This window comes from Quercus lobata, chromosome 6 (genome assembly GCF_001633185.2).
Source record: "Quercus lobata isolate SW786 chromosome 6, ValleyOak3.0 Primary Assembly, whole genome shotgun sequence".
NCBI lineage: Eukaryota > Viridiplantae > Streptophyta > Magnoliopsida > Fagales > Fagaceae > Quercus > Quercus lobata.
In genome coordinates, this window is record NC_044909.1 from 21,704,969 (window position 1) to 21,719,994 (window position 15,026).

Sequence of the window (15,026 nt, forward strand, 5' to 3'; positions counted from 1 at the left end):
ACACACCATGATCAATCCAATCCATTTCTCATCGAACCCCATTTTCCTCATAATATTTTCCAAGTACACCCACTCCACACGGTCGTAGGCCTTACTCATATCAAACTTAATAGCCATGAAACCTGTGTCTCCTGTACTTAGATTTTTCATGTAGTGAAGCGACTCAAAAGCCACAAGAATATTATCAATAATCAACCTATTTTTTGTAAAGGCTGATTGGTGCTCAATAATGATGTGGGGTAAAATTTTCTTGAGTCTATTGGCTAAAATTTTTCAGAAAATCTTATAGAGGACATTACACAAACTGATAGGGATTATATCTAACAAATTTAGGATTATTTGTTTTTAGGATGAGGGTTACAAAAGTGTGGTTTAGCGAGTGAGGGATAGTACTTGAATTGAACCAAGATAAGACTGAGGTTGTTACATCCTTTTCACCCACACCCCAAAAATGTTGATAAAACAACGGGGGCATACCATCAAGACCCGAAGCTTTGAGAGGTGCCATTTGCTTCAAGGCTTCATTTTCAATATTTATTTCTCTACTATATTTAAATATCATTTTTCTCTTCAATAATTTTTTTTTTTCTCTAGTTCACCTCCTTTCATAGCAACACCACCACATGCCCACCCCTTTTTAAGAGATGAAAAAAAAAAAAAAAACTTTTGGTAAACTTTGGAGATGAAATAATATTTTGGCAAATAAAAAGGATTTAATTTTTTTTAAGATGCACATTTCATCAAGGATTTCACGCACAAGTTGAGAGGGGCATGTAGGGATGTATATACTTTCCATATTATCGAAGATCAAATCAATGCATTGATTATTTAAAAAAAAAAAATCATGGGATTTAAAGAAATCAAGAAATTGATTATTAGAAAAGAAAAATTGTGTGATTGAACCAATTAATTCAAAATTTAAATTGTGATTGATTTGTATATGTGATTTTCATTATAAAAATGAGTTCTATTGTAATGTATTATTGTCTAAGTGAATGAAGAAAATATAACCCTTTGAGTTAATATAGTGTGAATTATAAAATTCTCATGTCTTCTTCTCCTTTATTATTTACCTATCACAAATTTCTTTAGTGTGTAACTAATTTTATAAGGAAAGTAAAATAAATACACAATAAATTGTGATTGGTGGAGCATGAAGTAGTATACAAAAAGTGGAGCAAAAGAAATTTATATTCTTCCACCCCATTGCAATGAGAGGATGGATGATTAGGGTAGGAGGTCCCACACACCCCCCCCCCCCCCCCCCCCCCCCCCCCCCCCCCCCCCCCAAAAAAAAATGTTTTGGTCTTTTTCTGGTTTAGAGCCAAACTCTTTTTTCCAAAACGAATCCAACAACCAAGATCATACGTTGTAATCTAGTGAACTACTCTGCATTCCATTTGCAAATTTCAAATGTGGTTTCCTATTTGGCATAAATAAATTTATCGTTAACTTAGACACGATTTTTTATAAGATATGGTGGGATTTAAATTTATGGTATCCTCTATATATTGATGATGATTATTCTTTCCAATCAAACTAAAATATCAATTACATTTTGTTGTAGATGAAATTTAAATCCATTATATGACAGAAAAAAAAGCTCTACCTAACTAATTGAGCTAACTAAAACCGTGAGCAGATGCAATTTGAACTTTAGAAATTTCAAACCTTCAAACCTAGTTTTCCAACCAAAATGGTTCAAATTAGACTGCCTTTTTAAATAAAAGCCATTTGCCTATTTTTTAAAATTAGATTAAACATAGATGTAGAGGTTAATCTATCGGGGCCCTCGCCAAATCTTGACATATTAATTCTATAAACTATAAAGAAATATACATTCTCAAAAAACTATAAAGAAATAGATTCACCTTTCAAAAAAAAGAAAAATTATATAATACAACATTTTAATAAAGATTAACCCATAGCTTTGTAGGGTTTTTTTTTTTACTTTAGTTATCTTTTGCACTGTTCGGCACTAATGCCTAGATTACTATTATTATTTTTTGGATATTTCAATAATTACAGGCCAGCAGAGATAGAAAATTTAAATTTTATACGTTTCTTTTTAAAACAACATAAAGTACCGATTAATGTGCAAGATACTTGATAACTGCTTATTTTATTTATTTAATTTTTTTGAGAAAAAGATAATCAAAATTTTATTAAAAAAACCAACAACACAGTAAAACGAAAAACAAAACTCAAGGAAGATCTGACTGGAAAACAACATCCACATTTTCAGGTAAATCTTTTACCCAAATCTCAAGATTTTCAGATAAAACTGCTTATTTTATTTTTATATTAGAGGATGGATGTCATCTTGTTAAAAATTACTACTAATAAGCTAGGGGTGTGTGTGTTTTTTCCCTAGATAACAGTGTTAATTATCTGATTGCATGAGATACAGAAAGCACGTTAGTAAATTATGTCCAGATACAACCTTCATTCATTTACATGGTTAACGCTGTAACCCATATATTATAACAATGAATATTCTTACTTCTTATATTTGTTAGTTGTGGAAATTATACATTCATAAATATATATACAGAGTATCTCTTTACACTACTAATAACAAAATTCTCGCCAAAAGCCTTGTAACTCAACTGGTTGGCACCTCTTGGTGTTTCCAAATGAGACATCTAGGGTTCAAATCCCTCTTCCCCCAATTATTGAATCATCAAAAAAATAACAGAATTCTCTGTTTGAATTTCATCATTTGCGTACTAAAATATTCGTACACAAATTCTTAAACTCTCTAAAATACCTCTATCTTTTAGTCAAATAATTTTAAATTCAAAAACATAAATTGGTTAAAAGAATAATTTACTATTTTTTAAAAAGTTCATAAGTTTTATGTTTTTTCCTTTTTTTTTAACCACTTTTAACTTTAAATTCAAATTTTAAAACTTTTATCGATTCTCAAGTAAAGAAAGATCTAAATAATTAAGACACTATCTCTATCTCACTTTTAAAAACTATTCCATGTTACCTATCTCTTTCTTAAATTTAAATAAAAAAAAAAAAACAAAAAACTCACTGTTATTTACTTATTTTATTACAGGATTTTTTTTAAGACATATAACTTCTCCTTTTTGAACTCCAATGCCTTTACATGAGAGTTGGAAAAAAAATTCAAGAGTTTTAGTTTCGCATAGTTTCTTCCATTCATATGAGCCACTAACTCATGTACAAATTAATAATTACAAAAAAAAAGTTAAATAAAGAAAGATCCTAAGAATTAGGACACAATCTCTATTTCACTTTTAAATATTATGAGACTGAACCCAAGAGACTTGTAGCTAGTGTGTGATGAGGCTAGTGTGTGTGTATATATATATTATTAAAATAATTATACAGCGAAGAGCTTTGCAGCACAATTAGTTTTAGAGCATTCACAGCAGATGTTCTATAAAAAATGTCATTTTGACACACCAAAGAGACTTGTAAACATTATGAGACTGAACCCAAAAGACTTGTAGCTAGTGTGTGATAAGGCTAGTGTGTGTGTGTGTATATATATATATATATTATTAAAATAATTATACAGCCAAGAGCTTTGCAGCACAATTAGTTTTAGAGCATTTACAGCAGATGTTCTATAAAAAATGCTATTTTGACACATCAAAAGCCTACTTTATTATTTTACAACATTTCATTTATCAAATGTTTTATCATTCAATTCTATACATTAAAATAATATTTATTACACATTAAAATAATATATCAACTCCTCCCACCATCATCATCATCAAGCACAACAACAACAAAGTCAAAAAGGATGAGAGAGAAATGAATAAAAAACTATTTTTTTTTAGCATTCTTGTTTGTACCGTTTCAACATGGAACAATATTATTCACATGTAGCAAAAATTATGAGATTTGGAATATCTCATAAAGAGGGTTTTTTGTGTTTAGTGTGCCAATCTGCTGTGGATGCCCTAAAGCACCCCATATATCTTTCCAAGACATTATAAGCTCTTCACCTCTTCCCTATTTTAAGTTTTTAACAAGTTTATAATCCTAATCCAAACCCTGAATAGATACCCTCATCTTCTCTTTGCATTTTTGGATTTTTTTTTTTGGATTTTTGCTAAAGATTAAATATTAAATTACTCTTTTGACCCTTAAAGAATGGGGTTGTTTTTATTTTGACTCTTTTCGTTTCAAAATTTTCATTTTGACCCTTCATATTTAATTCAGTTTTCATATTGGCTCTATTGTCCATATATATTTGTTAGTAATATGATTGTCTATAATATATTTATTTTCTTCCTACAATAATGAAATTCATGTATTCCAAAACATTCTAGAGTTAGTATTTCATAAAATAGTTAAATATGAAGCGCGCACTTAATAATAAGATTACTAAAAAAAAAATGGAGGATATAGTTAATATGAAAATGGTATCAAACATGAAAGACCACAATGAAAATAATTCCAAAATTTAAGAATAAAAATAAATGTACTTTAGTCTATGTAAGACTAATAGAAAATATGAACAAAAGGTTTGGTTTGTTACAATCCTAATTAATATTTTAGAGGTTAAATTTTCAAATCAAAAGTTTAAACATAATTTGACACATCAAAATCTAAGAGTTCGATCTATTTGTAAAACTCCATTTTCTTTTTAAAAGGCCAAAATCAAAGTATTTGAAAATTCTTCTAATATCAATTTTTTTTCCTAGTCTTTTGACTAAATATTGGTAAAGTTTGAGTTTGTTTATGATATATGTACTATTCAAAGTTACTTAGCTACTTGAGGAGAGAGATGAATTTCAACAGTGGTGTTATTGGAAAAAGTAAGAGAGAGGACAGTTAAATGTTGTGAAAGGGGCGGAGAGAGAAAAGTAATTTCAGCAATTGTATTACTGAAATTGCTATTGTCCATTTTTCAGCCAGTGACCTATTGATTGACTGCCCATTACCGAAAAGAGGAAAGAGAAAAGTTTTGTATTATGACAATACCATTGATGAAATGGGAGAAAGGAGAGAGAAGGAAAAAAAATTTCTATTTGGCAACCTCAATGCCGAAAATAGGAAAGAATTTTTTTTTTTTTTTTTTTTATATTAAATTTTGGCAAGGATACCTAAGTATATATTAAAAAAAAACACCATTTTAATCTATTTCAGTCATTTTTTTATCAATAAAAAAAATTTCAATCAATATTTTATTAAATCTTTTTTTTCTTTCTCCTAAGTAAAGTTATATTATACCTAAATATATATTAAAAAAAGTGCACACAATCACTTTGAAATCGTATGTGTAAGGACTAGAAAAACTAGTAGCCCAAGCCCACTTAGAATAGTGGCTGAATCCGTCCAACCGTGGTCCAAAACAATGAATTTATAAGAGAGGGAAACAAACAACTAAAGGGGGATTCTACCTGAGGAGAAAAATAAGGAAGAAAAGGCAGATCTTAATAAATGGATGAACCACTTTCTCAATACAAATTGGCCTAAGGAGACCACATTTACATAAGAGATGTTACTGTTCACTTTCTTTTCTCTCATTGCTCTTCTCGTTTCTTCTCTATCTCTTGATATTTGTGTCTTGCTTCCTTCTTTTCTGTAAACCTCCTTTTTCTTATATACTTCTCATTCTCTAATATCTCAACCATCCATCCTTACCTAACATACTTCCTATCATGATACTTGTTTCTTTCTGTATCTGAATAAGGTGGCGGAAGGAATCTGTTTAGTTGTGACATGCACTATTCAGGTCACTTCCTCATCAATGCAGCTGATAAAACTGTTGCCCACCATTTAATGCGGAGGCAACAGGCTACTCCAAACTAGAAACTTCACCTATGATCACAAATTCTCTCTCTCTTCATACCCTTCTCTCCACCTGGAACATTTCAGAGTCCTATGATTCATCCCTTCCTCTCCTCGGGTGAATTCCTCCTTGGGCGCATGGCTCGTGGCATCCCAACACCAACACTGCAACTTTTCAACTTCATCCTCAGTCCACGGGCACCCATAGTTTGCATTCTATGAAATTATTAATAAGTTTATTTTCTTTTCTAGATAGAAAAAACTACATTTTATTTTTAATTTTTATGAATCCCATCACAATATCCATTCAATATTAACAAAAGAAAAGGCATGAAATAATTTATTTTCAATACATTTTAAATATGTCATTTATCAAAATGTAATTTGGCTTTCTTTTAAATCTTTGAAATACTATATGATTGATTTTATACTAAATTTGCACTAATTTCTCTTTCAATATACAAAATCAAATAGTCATTTTAAAATTTTATCTTTTTTTTTTTTTTTTTTTTTTGGTTATGGAACCAAGTTTTGACCATTTATGATTGAAAATGCTCATCTTGTAGTTATAGTAGAAACAAAAAGATTAAGTGTAAGTACAATCACTCTATAAATAAGAGGGTAGATTGTTGATATTTTAATCATTACCAATCATTTGGCATCATTCAAACAGAAATGGTGAAGAATAAAAAGAAGTGTACTTAAGATTTATTACCATCTCATCAAAATTTTGATGGAAAAAAGAAAGAAAAAAGAAACACACATTTGACATTGCTGCATAAAACACAAAAGCACACCAAAAACAATTTTTTTTTAAATATTTTGTATAAAAATTTTATTTTGAAAAGATTATAAGTTATAACTATAAGCTAGTTTATTTTTTTAATTTTCTGTAGTAAATATTGTTTACAAAGTTAAAATTGAAATGTATAAAAATATAATATTTAGTAAAAAAATTTGGTTTAAAGGGGAAGCCCGCTGGGCCAAAAGGCCATGGTCCTCTTTTCTTTTGTCTTGTGGTCTACTAGATGTGTTTATATTTTTATGTTAAATTATGAGCTAGCAAGTTTTCATTCTCTCCTATTTCGGGAATAAGATGCCCAAAATACAAAATTTTAGCTTCTCCCCCTTCTCTTATTTCGGCAATGGCATTGCCATTAATACAAAATTTTCTCTCTCTTTATTCGGTCATGGCAGTTGGTCACAATAGGAGAATGGGTAGCAGCAATTTTGTCAATACCATTGTTGAAATTGCTTTTCGGCAATCTTATTGTTGAAATTGCTTTTCTCTCTCCTTTCTTTTCACATCATTTTTCTTTTCTCTTTCTTACTTTTTCTCACAATTTTAGCAACACTATTGCCAAAATTTATATCTCTTCTCAAATAGCTAAATAACTTCGAACAATATATATATCACAAATAAACTTCATTTTTATCAATATTTAGCCAAAAGACTCCCCATTTATGCTTATAAGACCAAACTCAAACTTTTTTTTCCACCTTTTATTATTATTATTTTGAGAGTTACTATTAAGCCCATGTTTGGGAGGAGGTAATGAAATGAAATGGAAATGAATAATTTTAGAATATTATTCCCTTCCTTTATTTGAGAGTTTTAATGAAGGAAATTGAAAGTCTATTACCTTATTTGGAAGTTTAAGTGAGAGAGAATTGAATAGGTAGGAGAGAACACCATTTCCTTTCTATTATCTTAAAACCTCAAATTTTTCATTCTCCTCGAAATTTGGAGGAATTTGAAGTAATAGAATTAGAATTGATGAATTTTTTACTAAAGTTTTCAAAATACTCCTATATGTTCAACCTTTTATTTTAAAATAGGGGTTTAATAGTATATTGTTATAAAATGATTTCATTCATTAATTTCGCTCTATGTTACTTTCCAGCAAGGTTATTTATATTCCATTCATTTTCATTCCATTCTATTCCTTTATTTTAAAATATCCAAACAATATTACTTAATTTCATTCCATTTCTTTATTTTCCATTCCTTTATCTTGCTTAAATACATTCTATTCATTTCCATTCCGTTATGATCAATCATTTTATTCCATTCTATTCCGCTCCTTTATGAACTCCCAAACGAAGCCAAAGTGATGCAGCATACTCTACTATATATTATATGTTTGTATGTATTTTTATTATAAAACCCCAATTTACAATACAAAATATTCTGAAATTTTATTTTATAATTTAATGTATGAAACACATATTAACCATTTTCTATATTACATGTGTGAAAAATACTTGAACTTTACTTAGTTTCAATACTTCAAATATGATAATTATTAATTTATTTTGTTAACGTGTTCCATACTTCCATTATAAACGATAATGAAATTATCAAAGCTTGTATTTTTAGTTCCATGTTTTACTATTTATATTATATATCAACATTTTCATATTTTTATTATAATCTTGATTTTTACTTATTTATTAAGATTCCTTTACAATTTGAGTGATTGGATCTTATTGTTATATATAATATGTATGTATGTAAGATTTTGGATCAAAATCCAAATTACATTCTTTAAGTTTGGGTGAATAGTTATTTTGGTCTATAAAGTATAATTTTATCATTTTAATCCTTAAACTAACATTTCTATTAGATTGGTCCATTTGCCTATTGTCGCCGGTAAAATTATTGTTAACTCTAGTAAAAGGGTCCTATCACATACATAAATAGTGTCAATTTTATAGAAGATAATGGATTGAAGGACCAATTTTATAGGGATATTAAAGTTAAGAAAAGTGTTATGTTCACAATATTTTCACAAAAAATTTATAAATTGTTATTAATTTTAATATGAACTCAACTTTTGAAATTACTTTTTTGCCTACAGGTACATAACAGCTAGCTAATTAAGATTTGTTATAAAAGTGTTGTACAAATATTGTGCTAATTAACATTTCTCTAAAGTTAAAGGGCTAAACCAACAATAATTAGTTTTTCTGTACAAATGACAAAAAACAAGTAGCCTGCCAATCTATTTTTGATAGATATGATAATATTTCAAATTTATGACGGCTGCTTTGTGACGATTACTCTTTATAAGTCAAGATATCAATTAATTTTTTTATGTAGGCGAGAATTGAGTTTCAAATCTCTTATTTGATGATAAGAGACTTTACATTTAACTGAAACCCACCCAACTAGCCAATCTTGAGACACCAGGATCTTCCAATCTCTAAGAGAATATTACAATAGCTTTGATTTTAAGCCATCAATAGGCCTTCCTGAACGGTCCATAGCTCAAGTTCAGAGCAAGCTTTAGTCAAGTATCATTGTGATCACGATGGAACCACATCCTTCAATTTTATTTACATTCTAAACTATATGGACTTATTTCTCAGAAAAGAAAAAAAAAAAGAAAAAGAACAACCTATACGGACTTAATTATATAATTATTATTTTCCCAAAATTATTACTGACTAAATATACAAATTAACAAAAAAAAAAAAAAAAAACATAATTTTGTGTCAAGAAATCAAGTGTAAATTACCAAAAATTTATTGTTTATTACCCACAAAATGGTGCTGAACGGCCCAAATCACAGCAAGGATATCCTTCTGTTCAAATCACTTTAAAAAAAATAAAAAATAAAAAATCTATTTGGTTTGGTTGCCAACTTTTTAATTTTTGTTTCATTTTTTACTGATTAAGCCATTAAAACTAACATTTTGTTAAAAATAATTTTTCTTTGGGGAAAAAGTATTTTTTGTATTTATGTTTGGGGTAGTTTATAATTCCCCTTTATTAGAGCATTCACATCCGGTTTTGCATAAAAATGATCATTTTACCATCTAAAAAGTTAGTTTTTATCTATTATATAGTCTTACTTTACAATACACCAAATATCTCAAATTTTATTTTATCATACAATACATTAAAATAATATAAACTATATAATAAAATAATATAAAACTATCAATCCCTCTTCTTTCCCATCTCTACTCTCTCTCTCTCTCGGCCATCCACCACCAAAACCAAAACCACCACCAACAACTACAATTGTTACCATCACACCAAAACCAATTCTTCTGTCTCTATCTCTGTCTCTCTTAATTTCTCTCAACTACCCACCACCAAACCCAAACCTAGAACCACCACCAATAACAACAATTGGCACCACTACACCAAAACCCATTGTTTAACTTTCGCACAATACTTCATAGCAAATTCACTCTCACAACTACCACCACAATTGGCACCACCATCACTGCTACAATCCTTCACAACAAAACCAGCCACATACCTAACAACCACCATGACCTATACCCAAGAACAAAACACAACCATTGCAATCTAGCCACAACCACTGTGACCGACCCTCGACTTCTACCACAAATGCCACCTCGACCACAACCCATGACCTCCACGGCTCCACCGCAGATGCCGATCTCCATGTTGATCTAAGAGAGATAGATTGAGATAGAGGGAGGAAAGAGAGAATGAAACAGAGAGTAGGGAGAGAGAGGTTGAGATAAGAGAGAGATAAACCGATGACTTGTGGGGTCCATTCTCATGTGAGGCTGATGACTCATGTATTCAAAGCATGATGTGTTTTTCTCCAAACCAAACGTAGTGTAAATAGGGGTGTCAATTCGGGTTAGCATGTCGAGTTCGTGTCGTGTCAAGGTAGGGGTATTCGACTAAATGGCTCAACCCTAATCCGACCCATTTAATAATCGTGTCGTGATTCTTCAACCCTAACCCGACCTGTTAATAAGCGGGTTGACCTAACCCAACCCATTTGACACGCTTAATAAACAAGTCGTATTGGGTTGACACGAATGTAACACAACCTATTTCAACCTACATAATATTAAATATAACATCCATCTAGAAATAATTTTTTTTACATCCCAAAAAACAGTGCATACACTTCAAGTCTTCAACTCACATTCAAAATAATATAGTTCAACAAAAATATAATATTCATCTAGAAAATAAGTTCTTTACACTCTAAAAGAAGTGCATACACTTCAACCCAAATTCAAAATAACTAAGTTTAACAAAAATAAAATAACATAGTTAAAATATATATATATATATATATATATATAAAATATCCTTGGAACTCATCAAATGCTAAGTATCAATATTTAAAGAATTTGAGTAAACAGTAGACTAATCCTGACTATGACCACGATTATCATCCATAGATTCTTTGTTGATGTTCAAATTCATAACATCTTCTACAAGCTCATCCAATTTTATTTGTGCAAGTTCTATGTCAAAAAAAAAAAACAAAAAAAAAAGTATTAGTAGTTCTAGGGTTTGTAAAGTTTCAATTTCCAATTATATCTCTTGTAAATTTTTGTAATTACTCACTTTTCTTTTTAAATTTAAAATATATGTTGGATATAAAAGGTATTTGACAAATCTAAAATAAAATAAATATTTATTTGTTAAATGAGTTAAATGAGTTGTGTTAAGTAGGTCATTTCGGGTTGACACAAATAAATTGGCGTGTCAAACGTGTCTATTGCGGGTTATGCAGGTTGACCCACTTATGACACGTTTCTTATTGTGTCGCTTTCGAGTCGACCCGTTTATGACCCAAACCCATTAAGGTCCAACCCTAACCCGAAAAAACCCGTGTCAGGTTCGTGTCGTGTTCGCGGGTTGGGTTGAACATTGACACCCCTAAGTGTAAATAAATTGAGAAACTAATTACCATACACTCTACCACAACTTATCCATGTGTTAACTTGTGATTGAATTATGTCACATATACATTGATCCTTCATTCTACATTTTTACTTGGTGAAAAGTAATTCAATCATTACTTGACACGTGCAATTTATATCAAAGTGAATGACAAAGTGTGCAACTAGATTTTTCCATAAAAACAGCTTGTATTTTTTGGATGGACTGGGTCTACCGTTAATATCAATTTATTAATAATTTGTTAAATTTTTTAAATAAAAAAATTAAGGAAAAAAATTATTGCAAAATTAATATGTTTTTTTTGGAGGAATGTTGTAATTTTATTAAAATAAAACAACCATGTCGGCTAAGATTACAAAGTTGAAATGTGAAGAAACATCTTCCATCCAGACCAATAAACTTCTAACATGTTTGTAAAAAGTTACATTATTATAAAGTGACAATTTTACCCATTTCTTCTACCCTTTAACCAATAGAACCAAAACTTTAAAAATTTATGGATTTAACACTCCTTTTAAAAATTACGATTAAGGATTAGCCTTTTTGTTTTTCAGTTAGATGTTAAAAAAAATATTTTTATTAACAAGACACGATGTCGTGATTGCCATGAAGAACAAAATTTAAATAATTATTTTTGTATTATATATGTTATTCAAAAATGTTAGATTATAGTTTTAATGAATTTTCCAAATGATTTATAATTTAAGTTTTGTTTCTCATATTTTAATTTGGAGGAAAAAAATAGTATTTTGTTTACAAATCTAAATATTTCGGAGAGGAAGAAATTTCCTGTAAGATTCTTAGGGAATTAAAAATAAAACTCTAAATCTTATTAGATTTCTAATCAAATCAAACTTAGAAATAATTAAATTAAATATGGTATTCTCAATAATTTGGATACCAAGGGTAACGTGGATTTTCCCAAACCAAACTTAGTGAAAAGAAATTTAGAAACTAATTACTATACACGTTATCACAACTTATCCATATGTTAACTTGTGATTGAATTATATCACTTGTCCATTGATCCTTCATTCTTCATTGTTACTTGGTGAAAAATAATTTTATCATTACTTGACACACGTGCAAATAATATCAAAGTGCATGACAAAGTGTGTATCTAGATTTTTCCTTAAAAAAAAGCTTGTATTTATTGGTTGGACTGGGTCTACCCTTAATATCAATTCATTATCAACTGCTAAAAATTTGACACCTCTAAAGTTGTAAAATAATTGGTAAAAATTAAACAAAGTCATCATATCACAAGTTAATTACTTTCTATAACGAAAAAAATTAAGCTTGTATTTATTGTCTGGACCGGGTCTATAGTTAATATCAACTGCTGAGAATTTGACAACTCTAAAGTTGTGAAATATTTAGTAAAAACAAGTCATCACATCACAAATCACATACCAAAAGGAGGTATAAGAACTAAGAAGGAGAAGCAAAATTTCTTTCCACATGATAATTAAGATGAGAAATATTTGATTACCTTAACAACATACACAATAATTATCAATATACAGACATGGAGGAAAAGAAAACAACAGCAGCAGCATCATCGTCTAATACAGCGTCTTTTGATAATATACTTCATAAGATGGGTTTCCAGTATGAATACGTCTCGCCAGAAAAAGTTACCGGCCGCCTTTATCTTAATCAGATGTGCTGTCAGGTCTCCACTACTCTTCCTCTCTAATTCATTAATTTGCTTATGAGTTATGACAGAAAAAAAAAAATTCTTATATTAATTTTTTTTTTTCAATTATAATTTACATGATTGATGGAATGGAAAAAAGTACAGTCCTTCAAGATGATGCATGGAGGTGTATCAGCATTGATAGCTGAGTCTCTGGCAAGCTTAGGAGCCCTCGTAGCTTCGGGTTGTCAGAGAGTAGCTGGTGTTCATATCAGCCTCAACCATTTGAAGCCTGCTCAACTTGGTGATCAAGTATTTGGAGAGGCTACCCCTCTTAGTGTTGGTAAAACCATCCAGGTGGGCTAATTTTCGATTACACTAGTCCCTACATGATACATGCTTTAATTTGTCACTTGGGTTATTGAATATTTGAATGACTTCCCTTCAATCATCACCTATGAAGCACAGACGTAGTTGGGAGGGTGCTGCACCAGAGTCCGATGTGGCTGCCCACATGTCGGTGCCGCGTCTGAGCTGTTTTTTTTTTTTTTTTTCACAGATTCGCGTTGACTTTGCTCGATTCACGCCAACTCGGCTTCCATTCTTGTTGATTTGCGCCAAACCGGGAAGATTCGGCTAGAATCAAGTCATATCGACTGGCGACCGAAATGGCCGAAACAGGCCAAAATCAGCCTTGAATTATGCCGGAACAACCAAAATCGGCTTTGAATGAGGCCCAAACATCCTAAATCTGTCATTTCTCAATTTTATTATGAATATTTGTTGCTTTTTTTGTGTTTTGTGTTTTGTTTTGTGTTTCTTGCCTTCTTCTTTCTTTGTTTTGTAAATCAAGGCATAGTAATGTGTTTTTTAAGAATATTTTAATAGTAAAAATATATAGAAAATATAAATAAAAATATTTTTAATTGCCGCACCCTGCCGCACCTGCACCTTATTTTTTCAAAAATTGCTGAGTCCCACACCCACACTTGCACCTGAATCCAGAAGCGCACCCGTACTTCATAGATCATCACACCATCGCTTCATTGGATTTCTGGCTTATCTTGTAGGCAGTGAGGGAAATGTTCAGGCCAAAAGATGGGACTCGCTTCCTAATATTCAAAAATAAAAAAATTAATTAATTCTTTTATTCCACAAATATTTTGTATGTTTTGACTTGTCAAATTGATGTATACATGCAAATCAACATTTAGGACAATTTTTTTACTGTTATTTTCAAAGCATAGTTGATTAATGTTACAAGTTGTGTTTAGAATAATATTACTTTGAGATAACTTTAACCATTAATACCACTTTTACTATGAGTCAATTACAACAGAAGTTATAAAATTCTCGTGTCTAATTGATACATATTTTAAGGGTGACATAAAAACAAACCACTACAATCTTTTCTGGAAAAACCATGCGATATCTTCTGTTTTCCTTCTCCAGTTTTTTGCTATTAATGATATTAATTAAATTCTTGGAGTATATATGTTAACACTAATAAGACTTATTTTTCAAATGATGTCAATTTTGAGCAGGTGTGGGAGGTGCAAGTCTGGAAGATTGATCCTTCAAACTCACAAAGCAAATCCTTGGTATCATCATCTAGGGTTACTCTTCTTGCTAACGTGCCAATGCCGGAGCACTTAAAGGATACCGCTGCAACGGTCAGGAAGCATGCAAAATTGTGAACCACCTGTACATGTACTATGTTTACATGATTTTGCACACTATTTATTTTAACAATCAATTGAAATCAGAGCCGTAGTAAATAAGGATTTCCTGGACATAATTGTATTATGAAACAAAAGAGAAGTAATAAATTATTCTGCACAGAGATAGTGATGATGCTTCGCTTGTTCGCTGTTCTGATTTGGCATTTTCATGTTTCTCCTTAGTAACCACAAC

General features: G+C 30.3%; 1 protein-coding gene across 1 annotated transcript; it reads left to right on the top strand.

Annotated features, from left to right (window-relative positions):
• Positions 1–13,001: 13,001 nt before the first annotated feature.
• LOC115949975 (1,4-dihydroxy-2-naphthoyl-CoA thioesterase 1-like) lies at positions 13,002–14,809 on the top strand. Its single transcript, XM_031067232.1, has 3 exons — positions 13,002–13,148; positions 13,278–13,469; positions 14,657–14,809. Exons 1-3 carry the CDS (start codon positions 13,002–13,004, stop codon positions 14,807–14,809), a joined length of 492 nt encoding a protein of 163 aa, XP_030923092.1.
• Positions 14,810–15,026: the final 217 nt, after the last annotated feature.

What these genes read in the sequence shown, in the direction of transcription:
- LOC115949975 (XM_031067232.1), top strand. Translation starts at nt 13,002, where the DNA reads ATGGAGGAAAAGAAAACAACAGCAGCAGCATCATCGTCTAATACAGCG. An exon ending in TTAATCAGATGTGCTGTCAG is followed by an intron (nt 13,149 to 13,277) that starts GTCTCCACTACT and finishes AAAAAAGTACAG; the next exon opens with TCCTTCAAGATGATGCATGG. An exon ending in GTGTTGGTAAAACCATCCAG is followed by an intron (nt 13,470 to 14,656) that starts GTGGGCTAATTT and finishes AATTTTGAGCAG; the next exon opens with GTGTGGGAGGTGCAAGTCTG.